Here is a 25,058-nt window from a genome sequence, read left to right on the forward strand (position 1 = left end):
CTTCTTCATTAGGAACTCAATTGGGTCATACTGCGTTCTCAACCTTTTGAGAGAGAGAGAGACTGAGAGAAATCAAAGAGAATGGAAAGAGAGACATCAACAGCTTCAGAGCTAGAGCTTCCATGGAAGCCAAAGCTCGTGCTTACTATCCTTGTTGCCATAACGGAAGCTTTGCAGCGCCCCAACGGCACAATCGAGCTTGACTTGAAAGCCAAAGCTAGAGATAAACCCGTCGGAGGTGTTAAAGCTTCCGACGTCTCCATCTACTGATCGATGCCACCCAAAACCTCTGGTAATCTGGTTTCACCTCTACACACCTACTGAAACCGCCGTTGTTCCTGTCGTAACCCTCCCCGTCATCGTCTACTTCCACAGCAGAGGTTTCTCCTTCTTCTCTGCAGGTTCCCTTTATTACCACGATCTCTGGCGACTCGCCTCAGATTGGCCGGTCGAAAAGTAGACCGAAATGTCGGCTGAGTCGCTTGGTGTCGCTAACTGTATCGCCTATGTCATTAGGCATCGACACAGCGACACCAGGCAACATTTCGGTCCATGCTTAGAACTCAAGGATATAGAGTCATGAGCCTATAGAACAGATCTTGTTCAAGCAAGGGTCATTGCTCGATCAAAAGCTATTTAGAGAGATTTTGTTGGGCAAGTGCATTTGACGTGGTGGTGCCTGTGTGAACCTTAATGTGAATCTTGAGCCATCCAAACCTTTCTAACTCAAGTTGGCCCAATCCTAGCTTTGCCCTTGTACGTATGAGTTCCCATTGAAAATTTATCAAGTCCACCATCTGTTTCTTTGTAGATGTATTATATATGACATATGTCCCAACATCACATCAAATAGTTGAAATTCATTTATAAATCACATCAAAGAGTTGTGACTAAATTTTAAAAAAAAAAAAAAACTGGACCTCAACCTTTTGACATGATGTTGGGACACATGTCACACATTTATAAGAAAATGGACAATCCATTTCTGACTCCAATTGCCATCTATTTTAAATATAAACCCATTGAACAATCTTATAAGCTCCGGGGAGGTGAAGAAGAAGAAAAAAAAAAAAAAAAAAAAAAAAAAAAAAAAGCAAAACATGAACAGATTTATTTATTCAAATTCGTGATGAGATGAGACTCTTACATGAGGGATTTACTAGTCTCTACCTTTCTCAAAATCAGTAATGCTTAGAGGTGCTGCCATGGATGAAAATGTATCCGAAGTGTCAAATGGAATATCAGAGTATCTCATTTCTGGCATCTTCGATGAGAGAAGGGGAAATGAAGCTTCAAAATTAAGAACTTGCAGTGCCTGTCTAATTGAGGGTCGAAGCTTATAATCAGGATGAGCACACCATAAACCAACAACCATCAAACATTCCATCTGCCCTTGATGAAAATCCATATTCAATCTCACATCAGCTGCTTCAACAAGCTTTCTTGTCCCATAAAGTCTCCAAACCCATTCCACCAACATTTGATTGCTTTCTTCAGCTCTGGGATCAACAGGTCTTCTCCCACAGGCAATTTCCAATGCAACAACTCCAAAACTGTACACATCTGATTCTTTGGTAGCTTTCCAAGAAATAATACATTCAGGTGCCATGTAACCTCTGGTTCCAGCCAATGCAGTTGTTTTCCAATCTTTCTCATGATCAATCAGCCTAGCTAATCCAAAATCCCCAAGTTTAGCATTGAAATTTGAATCCAACATTACATTACTTGACTTAATATCTCTGTGTATGACACATTGGTCCCCCTCTTCATGCAGGTAGAGTAGTGCAGATGCCAAGCCAAGAGCTATCTTGTATCTCACCTCCCATGTTAATGGGTTTTCTCCTCCGAATAGATGGAAATCAAGGCTACCATTTGGCATGAAATCATAAACAATGAGAAGCTCACCTCTCTGGTGGCACCAGCCAATAATTTGCACCAAATTCCTATGTCTCAATCTGTTTATGATTTTCACTTCAGAGATGAATTCCTTAATCCCTTGCTTTGATGTTTTAGAGACTCTCTTGACAGCCACATCCATGTTCAAATCACTCAACAAACCTCTGTAAACACATCCAAATCCTCCTTCTCCAAGCATCTTTTCCTCTGCAAAATCATTAGTTGCACGAACCAATTCGTCATAGAAAAATCTTCTAGGTCCTGCTCCTTTGTCAAATTCATCATCAAAGCATTCTTCAAATATCACATCAGGTTCTTTAACTTCCCCTCTCTTCAGCTTCTTCCACAAAAGCAACAGAGCCAAACCAATACAGAGAATCAAGCTACCTACACCAACACCAATACCCACCTGCAATTTTTTCTTTTTTGATTCATGACCCATCTCTAAACTTGAACTAAATTCCCAACTAAGAACACGGTAAGACTGGGTGACTGACCCTGTAGCAGCTGAAAATCCAACAGTAACCCATTCTGGTAATTTCTCTCTCAGATCAACAGTGTAAGACAGGGTAGTGTTCCCTTTAAAAACTGGATTCTCAGCATAAGTCAAGAAGATACTTAAATTTTTTGTGCTAGAATTGTAACTTACCCAAGCATTAGCTGTTTTTTCACCCAAAGTTCCATAATCATCCCATGGCATACAAACCTGAGATTTGAGAGCACCATTGTTGACATCACCAAATTGGGTCCTAGGGTTCCATTCTTGGCTTGCTGTATCCAAAGCCAAAGCGAAAATCTGATCTTGTGCGGTGTTCGAATCAACAAGACCAAGGAACCCACCTGTAGAATTCAAGGGCAAGGTAGAATCCGTGGAAGCCATGTAAAAACCAAGCCCATCACCAAAATTGTATTGACTAGAACTGATGATGTAAGAGAAATGGGTAGTGAAATCAGTAAGATTTCCTGATGATTTGTCCCATAGATGGATTGGTTTTCTGTAAGAAGCTCGACCAACTCTGCTTTTGCTTGGTGGGTATCCAGTAACTTGGATGACTTGGTTTAAGATAGAAGCACTTCCTTCCAGCCTAATATGTTTTGTGTTTTTATCGAAACTTGAAAAATTGATGTGGATGGAATTTGCAGAAGGAATCAGAAATAGTAAGATGAGAAAGATGGGGATCTGAAAGTGAAGGAGAAGTGAGATTATTGAAAGGAGATCTGAAATTCTAGACTTGCAAAGAGCCATTAATGTCGGTACCTGAAACTCTTTAGCTTCTTCTAAACGTGTAGGGTGTATGGTTGTATGAGCTTAGAACTTTCTCTGAGAATTCCATCTCGGCATGATGACATGGTGAGTCCCACTGTATTAAATATCCAGAGTCTCATTCCAGGTTTGGATCCTCTCCTGGGAGGAATTTGCCCTTAGAATGCCCAGTAAGCTCTGAAAGAATGTTCCGTGTACGATTTCAATGTAAAGGCTATGATAAAACAGCTCTTTTTTCATATCCAACTTGAAACTCACGTTATTGTGAAACTTAGTCAGGTTTGGGATATTAGTCGGGTTTAACAGTAGTTTGGGTTTCAAGTTGGTTAAAAATGAATTGTTTTATCATAGCCTTTTAATTGGACTCAGCTACATGGCATTCTCTGAGAATTTACTGGGCACTCTATGGGCTATATCCTCCCTAGAGAGGATCCAAACCCCTCATACCATGGGATTCTATTTGGGTGTTGTGTAATTAATGAGCAGCACTGCGCAGCTCACAATGGAGATCAAAACAAGGGACCGCTCGTTTATCACAAGTGTAAAAAACAACTTTTGCGAAACGAACAATTAATATCAAAATCTCGAGTCCTCGTTTCGATCTCGATAGTATGTTGCGCGATATCGTGCACCAAGCAATTTCCCATACCATGAGATCAAATGCCAACTCATTTTGCATGACATGACCAATACCTCCCACTAGGGAGCTTAGGGTTGCATCCTTCTTGATGGTAGTAGGTATACGTAAAAGTCTTCATTCTCTTTTCCTAGTAAATTAATATAAACCACAATTTTTGAAAAAACAATCTGACTTTTACAATTACTAATGCCTCTTAGTAAAGAGGTCAAACTTCGATTCTATTTAATGATGTATGTAATAATCAATCCCTAATATATATCAAATCGTTAGTTTCAGGAAAGAAAAAAAATGAAAAACATATCTAACTTTGAATCTCAAGAGGTTGGTTCAGTTAATAAAGAACAATTTCTCATAGTATATGATGAAGAGTTTTCTTCCAACCAGAGTGAACTCCTCCTCTCAGTATTTAAATTATATGTAAACCTACTCCCTAAGCATATTGGGATGTGCATAAGCTAACCTGGCCACCTCTATTAAAGCAATCCAATAGATGAACTGATGAAGAAGGTGCCTTTCCTGAAATTTCTCTCCACCACTCTTTTTGAGAAATTGGGAAATGATTTTTTTTTTTTTTTTTTTTTTTACAAATTGGGAAATGAAAACCAACCAAGCTGCAATAAATTGATCCACATGATTGTCTTTTCTAGGGGAAGTACATAAGAAACATTTAATGCGAACCACGTAGCATGAGCAAATGGGCATTTCTAATAATTTTTAAAATCTTGTTCTTTTAAAATATCAAATCATTAGTGTATGATACATCATCTAGCAACTTAATTATGATCTCTACATGTAATGGATTGCCTTTCTCTCTTCTAAGATACAAGGTGACCTTTACGTGAATCAATTGGGATAGAAATTTATAACAGGCATGCACGTTTAAATGCTTGAATATACATCAAAACCCAATAAAAGAGCTTTTGTGTATTAGTTTTGACTTAAAGTCTACAAATTGAGATTGATTCAAATAACCTTAAAGGAACCCTTGACTTACTGTCCAAAATTTTTATGACTTCTCAAGTCAATTTGATTCTTCAATATTTCGCCTTGTTACACATGTCAGTCAGCAAAAATTTTCATTACCTAAAAAAATTAACACTAATTTTGCATTTTTTAATTATTATTATAATTTGTTACTATCTAAAACAAGGATCATATACATGATTTTCCATTTATTTCGCATGTTTTATTACATGTTATTCTTTCATATACTTTTTCAATAAAATTATCATAATTTTTTTCATTTTTTTTTTTGGTAAGCCTTCTTTTAGGTCTTTGCATTAACATTCTAATGAGGTAACTCAAGAATTCAGTTAGTGAAAAAAAATCAAAAGTTTAAATTTCATTAAAAAGCAGTGAAGACATTTCAAATAAACATATTGAAAAGACAATTTCTCAAACAATCATGGTGACACACTAGCACATTTAAATATAGGTTAATTTGATGTACCTTTTTAGATAGTGCTTCAATCATACCAAACAAAAGAGTATGGTGTAATAATTTCATTTTTATACTTAAATAATAGATTACTCTATTCGGTTACCAAATTATTTTTGGGATTAATAATAATTATACTAAGCAACTTGAAAAGGGAGAAGAGAAGGGGGGGTGGGAGGAACAACTAAGAGGGAACTAAAACAAAGTAGAGGAGTTTAAACTTAGGTAACAACAATTTGTCTGTTTCTTAAGGAATCAACAAAGGACTGAGGAGAATAGAAGCTCTCTTATGACTGACGTCCTTATAGGTGACCTTCTAGATCTCGCCAATTGAGTGGGATATGTTGGTCTATCTACGAAGTTTATGCTCAAGCCAACAATGGGGATGTACAAGCCCAAAAACAAGTTTGTGGATGGTTTTAAGAATTGAGAACCCTTCAAAATAAGACAAGATCCAAACGCGCTTGAGGTTGAAGGGGCAGGGCCTTCTGCGGCAGCACCTAATGAAGGGACGTGAAGCCAAATGGGTTTAAAAGCACAAAAGAGAAGAAGAGATGAGGATGGTTTCAAGTTCAGCATTGCGGAGGGGGTCACTGGGATGTGGCGAAGGGTGAGAAATGAGTGGTGGGTAGGAAGGTAGGGGATTGAGCCTCTCCAGACTATGAGGGGGTGTCTAGGTTCAAACTAGATAATCTTGAACCAAGAGACCATTGGGGATAGGGCCTCTCCAGACCGTGAAGGGGTGTCTAGGTTCAAACCAGATAATCTTGAACCAAGAGACCATTGGGGACAGGGACCTAATGATGTACCAAGTAGAGGAGATGGAAAAAATGCCAAACCAAGAAGGGACCCAAGCGGGTATATCGGGATGGGGAAGGAGAAAAGAGAGGATGAAGGAGAGAGTAGGGGGAAAATTATTGGGGAAATCCTAAATCTCGATAAAATGAAGGTAGAGAGTATACATCTTTAGGAATATGACCAGAGGAGTATGTAGCCTAGGGGTTGAACCGAAGGAAGAGGACTCCCACAGGATACCATGGATCAAGCCAGAAAGAAGTGAATGTCCCCAATAAAGCATATTCTTGTTAGATGATGACATCAATTATCAATTCCTAAACTACCCTAGTCAAAGGATAAGATTATATCATCTGGGTGTCCACATTATTTCAAAAATTAGGCTAAATTAGGTAGGATTAGTTCTCACTAATCTTAATTGTGCACACTTCTCCACTGGGGTCGGTTTTTGTCATCAAACCATTGGATTTTCAATTAGGAAGTTACATTTCATGATGAGTAAATGCGTTCCTTAGTGCTTAAACTTGAAAAAAGAATAAATATGACCATTCACCATCATTTTCTCTCCCTCTGCGATTGATAGTTTTTGTCAATATTTTTTTGGTAAAATAGTTCTTGTCAATTAAGTGTTACTAAGTTGTCTAGCTTTGTCCAGCTTGGTGTTGTCTTTCCAGATGATGGGTTAGGTATGATAGGCAGAATTCATGAAGCTCTAAAGGAGTCCGGATCTGCGACCCCGATGGCCCCGACGCTTCCTGACCACAAAAACCTGTGGGACCCACGGTGAAAAACACTTTTTGGAAAAAACAAAAACAAAAAAAAACTTTTTCACCAGTGGGACCCACTAGTTTCTGTGGTCAGGAGCCATGGGAAAGCACTCTGTGCTCCCCTGACGGGGAGATGATCCGGATTCGCTCTAAAGTAGTTCTGTGCAAGATAACCCCCAAAAAAAAAAAACAAGTTGTAGTTATGTGCAACTTTGTCTTTGATTTGCAAAGCACCGGACCCCTATTCAAACCAATGGTCCAAAATTATATTGGTTGATGAGGCTCTAGCTGAATCTTGTAGAAACAATGACTAAGAAGGATAAAAGAAATAAAAGTTGATAAATTCTCGGATTTCAAACCTAATATATACCGATCAAGAATGGTAATGATGTTAACACTAATAAAATTACTTGTATTCAATCAATATTTATATTTATTTTGAAATATTTATATTCATTTTGAAGAATTCGTGTGAAAAAAAATCTTAAATATAATAATTACCATTCTAATGTGTTCTAATATGATGGTATTATCTGTTAAAATATGGGACTTTTCATATACGGGACATTAAAGTATTACATAATATACCATCCGACGAATATGGTTTATCAATTATCACAATTCCATCATAATAAAATCTATTTAAAACCCTAGATTTGTTTGGGACCTTAAATAAGATAGCCTCTCCTATTCTAAGGGGATTGTTAGTTTCATATTAGGTGGTAGAGAGTGAACAAGGTCAAGAGTCCAAAAATATATCCAAATATATCTAGCTTTCACGAAATGGGAGCATTCTTTCAACGTACATACTACCATAAATATCTTCACATGATTTGCTTTCTTCCCAACAACATCTACCTTTGATCACAACAAAAACAGTTTCCACAATCCTATAATCAAACAAGTCAAGGAGAAATTGCAATGACTAACACTAATAGAGAGAGTGAGCAGGCTGGAATTTTTTTTTTTTTTTTGGTGAAATAAAAATAGCATTAAGAAAGGTTAAAAGCAGTTACAAATATTAGGTATTGTTCTATTACAGTCATCCACTTAATTCGCTGTTATGTTAGCATAATTTTCAAAATACGATTGAAGCACAGGGTTTGGGAATTTATTGTATTGCACATTTTTTGTTGTCTTAGCCAGTTCCATTAACATGCCTAAATCCCCTAGAGGCCATATCTCTCTTGATGGCCATGGTAATAAGGCCGCAACTTGTTCATTGTTGGTCCATATTTCTTGTACTTGTAATCCATTCCCTTTTGCCTTGTCCATTCCTAGTTGTAGCCCCATTAGAATTGCCTCCAAGATGCTTTTTGTTCTTCCTTTACCGAAATTGACATACTGTATATTTCCATCTATGCTTATCCCCGTGCTCCATCCTGCTCTATCTAGTTGCTGGTTTGATACCCCTGCACATAATAAAATAGTTTTGTTAGCTTTTGGTATAGCGATACACCAACTATCACCTTGTAGAATTGCATTAGGTTGTCTATTTAAAAGTGCACTCTCTTTTTCCTTTTGTAGTTCTAACATCTTAATCCAGTGGTTAAGATTCCCCAGCACCTTAGAGGGTTAGGTATTTTTTTATTAAAAATTGTATCATTTCTTTCTTTCCAAATAAAATAGCAGGTTATAATGAAGACCGAAAAAAACCAGCATAATTTATCCTTGTCTAAATGTGATAACATGTTGTGACACCAACTTAGTAGGGATATATCCGTCTAGTTTTCTGTACGTAAGCCCAAAGGCCGCATAGGCCCCTTTTCCCCATTCACGCCTGGAATGCCATGTTGTTCATCTTCTTTTCCCATAGTCTACATTCGACCGTTGGTGTCCATTGAGTAGTCCTGAATTTAAAGCACGTCAAAAGAATACTTTAAATTTAGGGTGTATTGGTAGTTTCCACATCTGTTTCCACCAATTCTTAAATTGGTTTTCATGGGTCGTGAACCGTTATTTAACAATTTCACGAGCTACCATTTTAACAGAAAATTCTCCATTTGGAGAAAAAAGCGAAGACCAAGAGTCTTCTTGATCCTCACAAAGGATTGGCAAAGTAATCTTTGAAGTTGGGTCAGGCGGGTTTAGAAAAATCTCCCTGTTAAGATGTTGTAGATTGTTTGCCACATCCGCCACAGTTGCCTTGCTTGGCCACCTTTCGAAATCCTCTTTTTCTCGCAAAATGTTTGCTTGTTGATGATCCCAAGGGTCAAACCAAAACGACGTTGTTCGACCATTCCCGACTTTTCAAGTCACCATGGTTTTTAATTGAGGGATGATGCTTGTGATACTGTTCCAAATCCACGATCTTTTTCTTGCAATTACTTTAGGATCAAAAAAACTCCGATTCTGGAAGTACTTTGCTCTTAGGATTTGTACCCATACCGCATCTGGATTAGATATTATTCTCCATCCTTGCTTCAATAGCAATGCCGTGTTATAGTCCTCCATTTTTTTGAACCCCATTCCACCTAAAGATTTTGGCTTGCAGAACTTCCCCCATGCAATGAGATTCAACTGCTTACTTTTGTGTGGGTGTCCATTCCAAAATTTTTGGCAAATCGCATCAATCTTTTTGCAGACTATCTTGAGAAATCTTAAGCATTGCATTTGGTAGAGCGCCATGGATTGAATAGATGCCTATATTATTACCCCCCTCCCCTCCCTCCAAAGGATAGGTTGGTCGCCTTCCATATAGACATCTTTTTTGTCTTTCGATCCACCACCGTTTGTAGTGTTCTAGCTTTCGCCCTTCCTGGCCATCGAGTTGATCCTAGATACAATGTCTTCCCTTTGATTTCCGAGACTCTGAGAATTGATAGAATCCCTCACTTTTCTTCGCTCGGTACATTTCGGCTGAAAAATACCCCACTTTTTTCAAAGTTTACTTCTTGTCCTGTCAGATCTGAGAACAATTCTAGAACAGCTTTTAGAGCCAAAACTTCTTCAACATCAGCTTTATAGAAAAGAAACGTATAATCTGCAAAAAACAAATGGGATATTTCCGGTGCCCCCTCCCATCTTTAATACCACTTAGTAGCTTTAAAGATCTATACTCGTCTAAGAGGCGTGATAACACCTCCATAATGAGTAAGAAAAGGTAAAGGCTTAGGGGGCAACCTTGTCTCAGTCCCCTTGAACCATAAAACCAAGAAAATGGTGTCCCTTTGAACTTGACTGAGAAAGTGGGAGATGAAATAAGCTCCTTAATCAGTCGGCACCTCCAGAAAGGCTGGATCTATTTTAAAACACCCAAATGAATCGATATACCTTACCCAGAAGAGAACAAAAAAATGTCAACAGTTACAAGTTAGGATTTAACCAACCAACCAACCAACAGAGAGTACTCAGATCTTTCTTCAAAATCCCATATCAACATGTACAAGCTTCCTCAAAAGTATTTCCAAACAAGCAATCCTTCTACCATCGATGCGGAGAAGACAGAGACAGTAGTGTTTACCAACATCAAGGCACATACAAAAGAAAAAACAAAGACCTCATAAACCAGAAGGATTACCCAGAAGTTCTTCCCCTAATTGAATGAAAAATGAAAGAAGAGGAAGACCTGTTATGGACCCTGTACAATATACTCCCCACCCTCCTACAACTTGAATATTTTGTTGAGTTCCCGGGTTCCAACACAGAGGACCAAAATTAAGCTCCCCAGAAGAAAACTTCCAGTCAGACTCCCCAAAAAAGTTTCAACATAATACACATGAACATAACTACAAATTCTTATACCAAGAGAAACATTAAAAAAGAAATTAAGAAAAAGAAAGGGTAAACAAATAGGCCTTGAGTCAATAAACTAAATCCTAAAGCAGGTATCAATTCCCCATTCTTTCTGCTCCATGCATTCCCACATACACAACAAGATCTAGGCCTCCTGTGAGAGGCATTCAAGGGATAGCAGGCAAAGAAGCTACCCCACCTCAACAATAATGCTTCCATAAATTTTGCTTCATTATCCTGGCACAGACTCAGAATTTATGTGACCACCATTGCCACCACCATGGACATTAACTCCAGTAACAGGCATAGACCGCTGTGCAAAATCCAGCAAAAGCTTACGCTGGCGCTCATCAGTGTGAGGAAGACTTGCCCTAAGCAACTCCACTGGCATCTCTTTACTAACAGCTTTTGCTGCTTCTGACCCAATAGCAGCTGCATTTGGAGCATCCACAAGCAATGATTGCACAATACTTTCATACTTGCCCATGCAGTATTTGGTGAGCAGACCAAAGAAAGCATCAAATGATGCCTGCCAAAGAGTCCGATTGGGCATGCTGTAGTTATTGGCCACCTGAGGGTCAGTTAGCAGCTGAGTTGCTCTATCAAGAACGGATTTTAAGATAACAGAAGCACCATCTCCAGCCATGCTGCCGATTGGACGGAGAGGAGGCTGCTCAGATGAACAGACCACTGCAGCCAGACAAGCACTTAGTGAATTAAGATCCATGTTACGGACAGATGCAGAAACGGTCTTTGCAAGATTTATTGTTGTCTCCGCAGCTCCTGTATCTGAGGGAAGGCCACCAAACAAGAACCTCAGATGACGGAAAACTACCATGCAGACAATCCGGACAAGCTCACTCCCAAGAATGAGGAGCTGAAGGTACCTCGAGAGGAGCTTCCGTCCTTTCGGAAGAGAGACCAATCTTAAGAACACAAGGTCATCTTTGGGGGCCAGCCCAACTGCATGTCCACCTTTGCCTAGTGGGTCAACCAGCTGGAGGGAGGCCGCCAGACCTTCTAGCAATACCTGCCTTCGCCTCCTCAACTGGACTCCACCATCCTGTGACTGATTGAATTCTAGAAGCCTATCAATATCATCAACATCAAGGAGGAGACAAAGTCCATCTTCAATCATGATGCGGGCAGCTAGCATGGGTTCTTGCTCCAGAGGCTTCTCAGAGATTTTCTGTTCAACAATGCCTTCCCCTGATGCAGCAGATGGAGGATCAACTTCAAGCAATGGGCGAGGTCGGCGTATGGAAGAGAATGGAACCCTACCAAGTGCATCAACCTGTAGATAAGCATGTGGCTCAGCATTAGCACGTGCACGAGAAGGCAAATCCCGTAGATGAGTCGGGCAGAAGTGGTGCTTCAATCTCGATACAGCAGATTTTTTTGCAAGACGAGCTTGGTGATAATAATCATCTATATATGGATCATTGCTATGAGTGGCAGCATGCTGCATTCTCAGAATACTCTCAATCTCTTCGGCTGTCATGTACTTTGACCTAAACTGTGGCCATCCATTATCGCTTTTCTGACTACCATTATCAGAGCCTTGATGAGAAAACCGCTGGTTTTGTCTCCCTCTCTGTGTTGATCTCATTCTCTGCTCCCTCGGATCAGTTGGTCCATGCATTGCTTCATACTTGCTAATTACATGTGAAGATGGAGAAGAATGGGCATTAAATAGTTGTGACTGCAAAGGTGAAAAATGGGCCAAAGATGGTTGAACTGGGCGGTGTAGTCTTTGTTGTTGCTGCTGTGGCAACATCAACTGTTGGTGAATCAAACCATTTGGATGAGGCAGTTGTGGCTGCAATAAGTTGTTAAAAATGTTTGAATTATCTCCAGAAAACATGCTGGCCTGGTTTCCCCAGTGATTCTGTGGCCTATTATTCATGGGGAGTCCTGAAGAGGTGAACTGGGGCATATTTCCACCATAATGTAGCCCATGAGGCAAGCCAGACAAATGAAGCTGAGGATTAGAGAAAGGAGAAAGATTTGGTGCAGAAAAGGGTATCTGAGATCCTCCAGCAAGAGAAGGAATGTTAAGGTGGCGTGAATGGTGGTTTGGAGAAGCCTGCTGAGATCGGCCACCAGGAGGAGGGTAGGATGTGAAAGATGATTTGGGAATTAAGATTGGTTCACTTAAGAAATGTTGCAGCTGCTGTTGTTGCTGCTGCTGAGGGTACGAAGATGTTCTGTACAAAGGTTTTGATTCAGACAATGTATGTGGCTGTGATGACCACCTTTTGCCTTCCTGAACAATTTCTTCATCAAAAATTTGTGGATCTAACCAGTTTGGAAAATCTGCTTCTTGTTGCCACTCAGCCACAGATGAACCTGAAAAGAGAATAGTGTAAAGTCCAAGTTGTATTTAAACACAAAAAATAGAAATATATATAGAAAACAAGCATTCAGGAATACCAAGTCGAAAACAAATACCACTTAAGAATAGTATAACCCAACAAGATTAACGCCAACAGCATGCAGCATTCCAATATTGTAGTGCAAATGGCACCCAAGGGACATTTCTGCAATCCGCATTTGCAGCATCATGCTTTGAGATTGCTTAAAGTCTAAGCCTTTTTAAAATTAACCCTGTCTCCCGTTACCCGTCATGGGTCAGGCTTGAGCATTTACTCGGCTCTCAGGACCCTGTTTCAGCTCAGGGTGGCATGCATGGGTTCATGCCATCAGGGCAAAACTTGCACCCCCCCCCCCCCCCCCACCCCAAAAAAAAAAAAAAAAAAAAAAAAAAAAAAAGCCCACCCACATAGAGCCCACAAGAATATTTTAACCCAAATTAGCAGTTACAGTAGCAAAACCATGAACAACTGAAATCAAGAATTCTTTAAAAGAAGAATGAACAAGAACAGGAATGGATATTAAAAACTTACTAGGGGCAGGGCAGGACATATCTCTAATTTCGAGGAGGGAATCAGAACAGAAATAATTTGAGAACAAAAGTGCTTAAGGGTATTTTTGAAAGTTGGGCCTTTTTTTAATATGTGAAATATGATGAGGTGATCTTCCCCTACCACTCAAAAAGGAAGAGGAAGGAAAGTAACCAAGACAGTCAGTTTTCAAACTCAACCAAATAGGCTTACATGAGCATGACAAAGCAAAGGTATATTTCTAACTCTCTAATCTGGTAACCCTTCATGCAAGTGGTTCGGTAACATGAAGACCCACAGTAATCTAATGAAACAATGGCTGACAGAAAGACTAAAGCAGGTCTGAGTAATGGTTCTGATCTCACGATTGCAATAATATTCAAGATCTCGGGTTACAGGATTTTGGTCTTCCCTAAGGTGAGCTTCAAAGAGCTCAGGCCGAAATAAAGCCATCGAGAAAGATCAGGGTCTCAATGCAGAAACCAGTTCTATCATTAGAGAGTTAAGAGCAACGAAGTAGAAGTATTTCAGAAACTCTGATTGAAGAAATGAAATATTCAGGTGAAACTTAGGGGACAAACCCCATTCATTCAAAAGACTTCTTTTAGGGCTTGTTGAAGTCGGTCTAAATTTCCAGATCGGCTCATGCTGATTCAGCCATGTAGCTCTTCTAACATCAAAGACATTTTACATCAGGTCAAAATTCAGCCCTTAAATATCTTCAATCATCTTACACCACCTTACTCAACGAACAGAAAATTGTCAAATAAATAAACTTAAGTCTACTAGGAGATTAGAACTATTAAGCCTGCCAATGAATTAGCTAGTTTCCAAACACATGCAAGCCCTCTCCTGATTATTTAGGCTTGAATACAGTTCTGCCAGTTGAGAGCTCAAAACAAGAGCTAAGCCATTTCAATCAACTAGTGTGACTCAGATCAATGTAAGACATGAAACAGAATAGATGTCCATGAACGTGTTGTGAAAGCTAAAAACAAAAATTAATGAATATTACAACACAAATTTGTGAGTTGTTTCTCCAATCTCTTCTCAAGGAAACCCCCCCCCACCTTTTTGGTTGCTAACTTTGGACATGGACTTCGTTTCTTCTTTTCTTTTTTTTGTTCCGGGGGGGGTTGGGGGGTGATTTATAGTAATTAAGTCTTTTCCCCTACCCAACAACCTAAAAAAGGAAAGAATATAGAACACAAAAGCTGGGAGGTACCACAAAGGAAACACAGAGAGAAGCTCAATAACTGCAAGCTAACAAGGCCAGATCAAAGACCGATGATGGAAGACAAGTTTCTCTTTTATCATTTTCTTCTTCTATGAAGACTTGAAAGTAACTACGAAATCCCCATATTGAAGATTTTGTAAAAGAATTATTCCAACAAAATGGTTACATTTTTCCCTGTAATCTGACAACTTCTTAATTTCCATGTTCTCATCTCCATTTCAAACATTAGCTGGCCTATTTCACTCCCAGGATCTGTTAATGAGCGGTGCCAGGATAGTGTCTGGAGTAGAGATCTAAATAATATCTTCCAAAAGTCAGACCAACCATAACCTGTTGAAATAACTAGGGACAGTTTAACTGCACTTTTCCATCTTTTGCGAAACAAGGAAATCAGTTCTAGTTGATTTAGTTTTCGTTTTTTAGTTGTTCAAAAATATGCTTTATAAAGCTTTATAAAGACAAATTGATATTAATTCCTTGAAGGCCAAGAAAAAAGACCACCGTGGTATTCCCAAACTTGATCCATCCAAGCTCAGCACAGACCCAAGCTGGGCCAAGGAACAATGGAGCACGGGTGTATAAAGAGAAAGAGAAATGATGAAGAAATGGACACAAGACAGAGATGGGTAGTCAGGAGAAAAAATCAGAAAGAGTGAGAAGTGATGAGAAATAATGGGAGAGACATGGGGAGACTGGACAGAGAAACAGAAAGAGAGATTTTGGCCTGAGTTGTTCTGTTTTGAGAGAGGAAAGGAGGGGGAGAGCGAAGATAAATTAGGGCAGTCATCCACATATGCAAACTCGTCCAACTTCGTGCAGAAAAAAAAAAAAAACAGTTGCAAAACCTTTATCTCAACGACATGTCAAAACAGGGAAATTATGTAACTGTGTCCAATCAGGTCAACCGAGCATTATAATACTTTATTGGGACCCATGGCTCTGGGTTTTTCTTTTTTGTAATGGGCTTCAGGGCTGCTTTAAAAAACTAGAAGTTGGGATTTAAGGAGGTACACTGGATAAAATACAAGAAAAAGAATGTGCAAATAAGTAGGCAAGTTAGTTTAATGTTGAGAAGTCCTTCAAAAGTTAGTTTAGGAAGGTTAAGAGTCATTAATGGAGAGAAAATTAAGCAAGCATCACTACTACACCTTCCACGATTTGGTAATGGATTGAAGTCTAATTTTTTTTGTTTCTGGGAAGGTTAAGCGCAATCTCTCATCCCTTCCCTCCCTCTCCCACCCGGACCAAAAAATGAAAAGAAATGAATCTTCACCTTCTACTCAATCGCTCATCTTTTCTTTTTCTCCATATTATACTCTACTAGCCGATAGCCTATTTTACCCTTTCTTTGTTGCTGCTGTAGCTTTGAAATGGTGCTACTCTATTGATTGCTGATTTTCTCTTTAATAGAGATACATCTCTACTTGATCTGCATCAATAGCCTCAGCTCAACGCTAGGCATACTACTGACATGGCAAAGAGAACAACTGAATATTCGTTCATATTTTTAAACAACAAACATCAGGACTTCCTTTTAAATCATCTTTGAGATTTTGAGATTGCAGTCATCCCATCAACAAATATGGACATTTTCAAACGTCATTTCTCACTTGGCGGTAATACTGTTCCTTAAGAAATAGACCAAACAAATTATCTATTAAGATTCACATATCACAAAGCACAGTTCCGAGTTCAATATGCACTGCTTGAAAAGACGAAAAGAAAAATTTTGAGAAAAAAGGGAACACATTCCAATATTACTCTTCAAAAGGAATCAAGTCTCATGTCAATTTCAGCTATATAGAATATGCCAGTGAAAAATACATGGAAGATTTTTACTTACTTTCCCTAGAAATTGATCCCCTGTCACCAATAACTCCTGCATTTCTTGGATCACTAACGACCTTGTTCAGCTGTAACCAGACATACCCGACTCACTTATAAGTAAGAATAAAATTAAAAAAATAAAATAAATATGACAAGAATAGAAAAAAAATATTAAAATAAAAAACAAATATGGAAGATAAAGTTCAAATCTAGACAAAACACAAAGGAAATAAAATATAAAGCCCCCGAAAAAGGAATTACAAATGTCGCCAAAAGAAAGTTTCTTCAGTGACTTCCTATCATATGAAAGTTTTCCTAGAAAAATCATTTTACGGTTTTTTTTAAAGGAAGGTGTTTCACTGAAACTAACATTAAAGGACAACTGGATAAGTACCTGCATCAAGGCAAACTGAACATTCCATAACATTATTCAGCAGAGCATAAACCTCATATATGGGATTAGTTGACCACGGAGTCCTGTAACGTATGCTGTTTTTCACTACTTTAGTTGAATGCATTCTGATATGCATAAAAACAGGTCACCTATAGATGTTTAACATGTGGCATAAGGTACACTCTAAGTGGAGGACTGCAATGAACACTATGGTCACCCATGGAAGCATGAATTCTCTCATCAAATAACCAACATTGTGACAAGAGCTTCCATACCACCAGTAGACCCTATAAATAGGAGGATACAAGGTAGCAACATTCCTAATCGCATTTATTAGCTCACTTAACTACTTGACATGGTTTGAGAACTCGAACTCGGAGGCCACCTCTCTACTCTGCAGTTCAAAAGGCCAAGTCGGACCAAGATCTTACCAAGTCTTCCCCCCCCCCTCTTTATATCAAAGCCAGATTTGGGTAAGAATCGTAAGATTAATGTCACAGAGATACACCAAGATATGACTGAGATATGAGCTCATATGCAATCTCATCTCAGTCAGCCCACAAAGGAAACATTACCAAGATTTGACAAGATCTCATACTATGCTATTGCTACTTGCTCGGTTACCAGCTCACATCAGTATTGTTGCTCAGATTCCACCTCGGAGATAGTACCAAATCTAACTCCCTGTTGCCTAGCTCTTAGCTTGTGAAAGACGGATCAACCAGTAGGGTTAAATGCAGGCGCATACCATGGGTGGTGCTTCAATGGCACCGGAGTCCAAACTCCTTTCCAGGCCCACCAGATGGTCCTCCAACAACAAACCCTCAAAATGAAGTGTTAAAAATTCCCTATGAAGCCATCAACTCTTATGCTATACTGTAATGTTGTTCTCCACTTCTTTCCACTACACCCCTCTTCTTTGCCCCCACCTTTGACATGAGCCACATCCCCATTTCAGCAGCCTGCAAACCAGACATCTTTTGAGACCACTCTTTGCAGCACCTCTCCTCCCCAGGCTGCATCTCCCCACCCCCCACCCCGGTTCAGCTTCATCTTCTTTCTCTACACCTTGGAGAACCGCCCTCTTCCATCATCTGTGATATTACATATTTACCCATATTCTTACCTTTTTACTCAAGTCCAAAGTGATTTACAAGACGCAAGTTAAAAGAAGTGACACATTTCACTTCTCTCTATAGTGACATAGAGGAACCCATGATACAAAATAAATAGAGAAACAAGTGACACATTTCACTTCTCTCTATAGTGACATATAGAGGAACCCATGATAAAAAGTAAATAGAGAAACATCTTATACTCTAATGTAGGAGAGAAGGAATGAAATTGGTTGTTCAGAAAATGCAAATAATCATGCATATTAGTAGAATAATAACTTCACTGAGTTGGGGCATTGAATCATAAGAAGACAGAGAACGTAGACCACCATGCATAGAATATCCCAATCATGAAGATGATTGGCAAGTTGGGCTAGAACTCGAACTTGAGGCCCAACTTGGTAACTCAAAAAAAAAAAAAAAAAACATTTTGCCAACTGAGATGTTCGCAAGTTGGGCTTTTTAGTTTCTTTTGGGGTAACTTGATTGGCGATCTCAAGTATATATATATATATATATATATATATATATATATATATATATATATATATATATATATATATATATATATATATATATATATATATAAAATTAGAGTTTGAAATGGTTGTCAAGGCATCTGCCTAGCCACCTAGGCCCATTTTTGGGTTATGTTTATCGCCTTGGTTTTCGTTGCCCTCTATCGCCTAGCCTAGCCTCGCCTTGACAACCATGGAGTTTGATATCAAACCATCGGTTGTTACAATTGTGGTGAACTAAAAGACTAAAATACCCTATTTTACACATTATTTAGTGATAAAAGCATCAAATTGAAATTTCATGTAAAACAACTCAAATACCACATTCTCTTGGATATGCTTGAAAATAGGCTCAATTGGTTGTCGATGTAGGTGAGATGTGATAGCAATCATCCACAAGAGCAAGTTCGACAAATTTTCAGGCAAAAATCAACTAAAAGCTTGAATAACTAACTTGCAGGAACACAATCAAGTTGGTAGATATCTCATCTATATCAAGTTTGGGGCCATTATATTCTTCAACTTGGTTCAAACTCTAATCAAACTGATATTTCAAGTAGTTGATTGAGATATCTTGCGAGTTGGCTAGTTCTATGGTTCACCACTAACCTCATCTTGCCTTCTCTTGCAAGTTGGGTAGCTTTTTGATTCACCACTGATCTCATCTTGCCTTACAAAATAGAAGGATATCCAGCGAGATCTCCCTAAATCTCACAAGCTCTCACCAATATCTCATGAAACCTTAATTTGTGTTCTCATATCAAGCCTTCAATATAAAATCTCAAATTTTCAATCAACACTTCAATTCATACACTAGCATGGCAATGGACTCAGCAGCAACGGGACTCTTTCATGAAAATATTATAAATTTTGAACATAGAAGTAGAACCACATTTAATAAAAGTGCACTAAGACATAATGAAACAACCAAAATTTTCCTGTTAAAAAGAGTTAATTTTGGTAGTGCTGAAGTTAAATAGGAAAACACTACAACGTCATAAGTCATAACGAGGAACAATATAACATTGCATTGTATTGAGATCAACAACACATAAATATTAAGCATTTTTTAAGTCTACAATATATTTTATAGTCCGCATTTCATTCTTGGCCACATCAGAGTTGGAAAAACAACCTTTGAAAAGGTACTGGCAAGATCATCTATATCAGACAGAGATCCCAAACCTTCAGCCTGCAAATCCAAAACAAACGATAAGGTTCAATGATGGTTCATTCCTTCAAAAGAAGATGTCCACACAACTAAAAAAGCCAGAAAAACCTGAAATTCTGAATAGAATAAGGCAGCATAAAAAGTTCTGTACCAGAGTACATTCTATCAAGTAAGTACCAATAATTAAAATTAAAGTATTACATCACCAATAAGAATCTAGCAATCATATTGCCATCAATGGAGAATTCTCAAAGGATCCAGCTCAGCAAGCAGGAGACCACAAGACAATAGTATTGCACTCAAAAAGCAAACCCTGAATATTTTTAATACATCCTCAATGAATAAAACACATGACTAGCTTCTATCAAGGTAACTGCAGATTCCATAACAATGAAAAATGCCCATTCACTAACCACTTTTCCCCCATCTAGTAAGAAGATAGTTGTGTCATATATGAAAAGGGAAGAAACTAGGAAGGATGAAGTGAAAAATGAACATATTATGGGAATGAGTCCAATACATGACAAGATAGAAGAAAGCCATTTGAGTTGGCATGGCCAGGTTCAACGGAGGTCTTTGGATGCTCCAGAATAGAGGAGCAACTTGATTAAGACTAAAGGAACTAAAACAGCCAGGACGAGCTGAGACCTACAAAAAGTGACAAGGAAAAACATGTACAGCTTAGGCTCTATATCAATTAAGACCCTGGATGGAGCTGATTAGAGGGAAAGGATCCATGTAGCTGACCCATTTTAGTATGGAAAAGGTGAAATGTCATAAATGCATGACAAGGGCAAAAACGACAAGGAAAAGCCTTGTCCATTGTCTGGATACAAGATGTATAGCAAACAAGAAAGACCATGTGTTTGAAGCCCCACATCAGTACATGAGATCTTTCACAGTTGCAAGTAAATTAATGCTATTTGAAATTATAAGGAACAAAAACTAATCAAACATGAGACATCTCGATGCTTACCATCTATGCCAGAATAATTTGCATCCTAGGCTATCTATATAATACAATCAATGCTGCTTTAGCTCAAAACTTTCAAGCTCATACCAATAATAGCAATATACAAGATAGAAACTACAGAAGTACTTATTCAAATATAACTCTCTCTAATGAGAGAATCAAGCCAGAAGAAAACACACACAGAAGTCAGTACAGATAAAGAATAGAAATTAAAAGACCAAGATAGCTCAGCCAAATAACCAGCATGGTTAGTTATCCATTCATCCCAAAGACCTTAATATAGATAGAATAACATAGAGAAATACCACCCAATAAACAATTCAAAATTTGGCAGTAAGAAAAAGAAGCTCGCACAAAGTCTCAGTGCTACTTTTGCATGCAAGCACTAAATAAAGGGTAAAAAATAATGGAAGGAAGGAAGGATCAAACCATAAGAAGGGAAAGAGAGGAAAAAGAAAAGAAAGGAAAGAAAGAAGAAAAAAAACCCTCCTGTAACCCCAAAAGTTGTAAAGAAAACCCACTGACAAACAGTGACCTTTCAACAAGGGACACAAAAGCAAGTAAAGCCACGGTGCTAGTGATGCACAAATTGACATGGGCAATCACTTAAGAGACTGTAAAATGAGCATGATAACCAAATCTCAATAATAAATCCTAGTTTGGCTTGTACATATACCACCATGAGGTTAGAGAATTGTCCCATGCACTAACAAAATTGGCGTACCGGATAAACCAGTATCCAACAGAATATTATAAATTTAATTCGTCAATAAATCAACAAATCTAATTTGAGAATTATTTTAAAATACTAATAATGTACAAGAAACCAGAATATAGCCAGCAATCTAGAAGAACTAAAAATTATACATTAATTTTTTTTACAAAAGAAAGCACATATCGTAGTCCAAATATATCAAACAACACCTGAAAAACAGAGACTAACTAAAGTTGATCTCAGTTTAAGCTGGACCAGTCAATAAGCCAACAACACAAATGACATTAAAGAACAAAATGCCACCTCTTCTCTGTCTGAAAAACGGTATTCCTCGTCACCAATCCCACCAAAAGGGACATCCTCATCGCCTTCCAGCCCTCCCAGCTCAACTTCCTCTAGCACATCCTTTCCGAAGAATGCATACTGTGATGCATCAAAAAGTGCATTCCCTGCAAGACAGTTTTCAGGAAAGAAAATTAACCTGAGATCCATGAAAGTGGTATTAATAATTCTTTGAACTTCACATGGAAAAAATTAGCTAGAATGGACCAACTCTGGTAGTACACAGAGAATGATCCAATAACATTCCTTTCATGCAAAGCAGACAATAAAGTACAACTTATCCTATTAAAGAAAATTCAGATTAACCCCTCCCCTAACATCCCCCACCCCACACCAATTCCCCAACCAGGAAAGCGAAAATATATATATATGACAATAACAATTTCTTCTTCTTTTTTTGGGTGTAGAAGTTATCAGTAATAGCACACACCATAAACTCAATGAATTCAAGTAGACTCACGACCAACACTCCCTCCCCTCTCCTTGTAACAGTTAAGAAAAATAAATAAAGAGACCTCAGTCATGGGATAGGAAATAGTGACAGCAATAGTAGTCATCGAATACACAACCAGACTGTATGCCTGCTAAATGCTAAAGACATTACACCACGTTAGTAACTAGATATATCAAAAACAGCACCGTCAACTGAATAACTTCACTGAATGGAATCAGAAACAAGAATGCATCTCTCGGCGAATCAATTATTTCTTCTTTCAGCTCTCTACCAAACATGAATGATGAACCAGGTCGTAAAACTGAATCAAGGATCCGACTGCTACAAGAGGGTGAATTACCCAGAAGCACATGCCAGCATAAACTCCAATTCATCTACCATTAGTAACTCTATAAATCACACCAATACTCTTCAAGCCACTCGGGATGATTTAACATCCCTACGAAAGCCCAAAGCATGACTACGATAAATCATAAAACTGAATCCAAGCATATACACAGTAAGGAACAAGACAATACAAATCGATCAAACAGTAAACACAAATATGAGAGCAACATGAATCTTAACTCGAGTGTATAAGCAAGCAGAACGAAGCAAAGCAAAATACAACAGCAGAATTCAGTGACAAAAAAAAAAAAAAAAAAAAAAACCATGGATCGAGCTAGAAACAGGAAGCAAACCTGAAGAACTCTCCGGTTTAGGGTTGTGTTGAATACCGCCTCCATCGTCAAATCCATCCATCACTGTACACTTTGAACTAAAACCCTAAAAAAAAAACATAAACAAACGAAGAGAAAAATAAAATCCTGAAAATGGAAACTCCCCAGAAGAATAAAAAAGTAGTAGAGGAAGAATCAAAGAAAAGCACAGACAAAGAAACCTTTGAAATTGAAATTGAAATTGAAATTTTCTAGGGCTATCTCTGAATGAGGAGTGAAGGATGAAAAGATCTGTGAAGTAAATGGAGAGGGAAATTCATCAGGAGAGAGTTCCCTCTCCACTTAAAACAAAGAGGGCTTGGCTCAAAATTGAAGCCGTGAAGAAGAAGCGACGAAGAGAGAGAAAAGATTGCCAGATTAAACGCTCACGGCACACACATGCAGAGAGACGAAGAGAGGCGGGGAAATGGGGGTGACGGTGAAGAGAAGAGCGAGAGCGAGAGAGAGAGAGAGAGAGAAAAAGAAACAGAAGTAGAGAGAGAGCAGATGTGGCTGAGCTTTTCGTCTAAATTATTATTCAGAAACCAAAAAAACGTCATGAGCTGGCGACGTAGGAAACGCACACTTCAAACAGTCACACCTGTCCTCTTTTTATTCTTTCTTCTCTTTTCTTTTTAACATTTTGAGCAAACTACGTATGTTGGACTGGCAGTCAATAACAAATTTACAACGACTATCCCTTAAAATTTATTTTATTTCAAGAGCAAATTACAACTCTCTCTCTCTCTCTCTCTCTCTCTCTCTCTCTATATATATATATATATATATATATATCTCTCTCTCTCTCTCTCTCTATATATATATATATTCTCAAATTTATAAACTATTACCTTTACATCTCCGTAAAATTTATCATATTACATTTACACACCCTAAATTTTAAATTATATATCAAACACACTCATTAATGGGGTTAAGTGATGAATTAGCAATCTATTGCATTTTCAAAATTCTAAGATTAGCTTCATCTAGTCTCATCCACTTTCAAGGGGAAGAAAAAAAAAGAAGAGGGATATCAGTAGTTCGATCCTTGCGGGGGATGATAAAGCACCTTCTTGAGGATGTAATCGAGGTGCGCAGAAAAAGTTGGCCTGGATGAACCTCAAATACCCAAAAAAAAAAAAAAGAAGATAGAGTTGGATGAAGATAGGGACATAGTCAAGATTTAATATTAAGTGGTCGAATGAATTTTTAAAAGTCGGAGCGAGCCATGGCCCCTTGGCCTTAAGATTGGTAGATTTTTTTTCCAATTTTTTTCTCAATTATAAGAAGATTTAGAAGAAAAAAACAAATATGTATTATTCTGTTTCAAAATAATGATGTCAGAAAAAGAGGTATGTGTAATATAATAAATTTTAAGGATGTAAATATAATAGTATATAAATTCAGGGATATATATAATTTTCTATTCTTTCAAACGCTCCTTATTTGGTTCAAAAAAAAAAAAAACGCTCCTTATCAACCAACCCAGATAATTTTACAGGTTAAAATACCTATTTTGCTCCTACCCTCCTTTTATTATATAATAATATATAACAACTATAATATAAAGAATAAGAAGGAGAATATCCCGATTACCTAAAGAAGAAAAAAAAAAAGAAGAAGAAGGAGAATATCCTTTGTTCTCTGAGTCATAAACTAGGGAAAATTATTGAAAAAGCTGTTGCTCCTCATCCACTGATTATATGCAAGAACAAAATCATCCTTAGCTAATGATATAATAAATGTTTAATATTGTTTCATTACAAATGTTCTGAACAAAAACAAGAGCAAAATTTTGAACTATTAATAAATTTTAGCATGTAAAGTAATACTATAACTAATACGACATTTAATTTTTTTTATTTTTTTGTTAAAATTAAAATGACATTAATACAACAATTATTATATTTTTAATTCTAAATTGCAATTCATTAATATGCAAGCAATACAGATATTAACATGTCATGGGCTTATGAAAACAACATACTACTTAATAAATGATAAGTTATTGTTTTTTTCTTCCTACTAACAAAAAAGTTATTGTTTTTTCAATTATGCAGTCGAGATAATAATCAATGTGCTGATTAATATGTGAATTTATTAACTATGGTCCATATTAATGTAGCGAATTTACTAACTATGGTCCATGTTAATGTTTGAACTCATTTTTTCC

General features: G+C 37.8%; 1 protein-coding gene and 1 pseudogene across 2 annotated transcripts; both read right to left on the minus strand.

Moving 5' to 3' along the window:
• Positions 1 to 1,087: 1,087 nt before the first annotated feature.
• LOC149003888 (L-type lectin-domain containing receptor kinase IX.1 pseudogene) lies at positions 1,088 to 3,372 on the minus strand (annotated as a pseudogene).
• Positions 3,373 to 10,519: 7,147 nt separating this feature from the next.
• LOC149003889 (protein PAT1 homolog 2-like) lies at positions 10,520 to 23,354 on the minus strand. 2 transcript variants are annotated; one of them, XM_089167919.1, is made up of 6 exons: positions 23,065 to 23,354; positions 22,865 to 22,949; positions 21,692 to 21,837; positions 19,665 to 19,721; positions 16,519 to 16,588; positions 10,520 to 12,884 (listed from the first exon to the last, which is right to left on the minus strand). In XM_089167919.1, the coding sequence occupies exons 2-6, from the start codon at positions 22,923 to 22,925 to the stop codon at positions 10,768 to 10,770; spliced, it is 2,451 nt and encodes an 816-aa protein (XP_089024045.1). In that variant the 5' UTR covers positions 22,926 to 22,949; positions 23,065 to 23,354; the 3' UTR covers positions 10,520 to 10,767. The 2 variants fall into 2 exon arrangements, with proteins under 2 accessions (XP_089024045.1, XP_089024044.1); XM_089167918.1 differs by having other exon boundaries at positions 22,865 to 23,354.
• Positions 23,355 to 25,058: the final 1,704 nt, after the last annotated feature.

Source organism: Hakea prostrata, chromosome 9 (genome assembly GCF_041222555.1).
Source record: "Hakea prostrata isolate BN-2017 chromosome 9, UWA_Hpros_2, whole genome shotgun sequence".
Taxonomy (NCBI): domain Eukaryota; kingdom Viridiplantae; phylum Streptophyta; class Magnoliopsida; order Proteales; family Proteaceae; genus Hakea; species Hakea prostrata.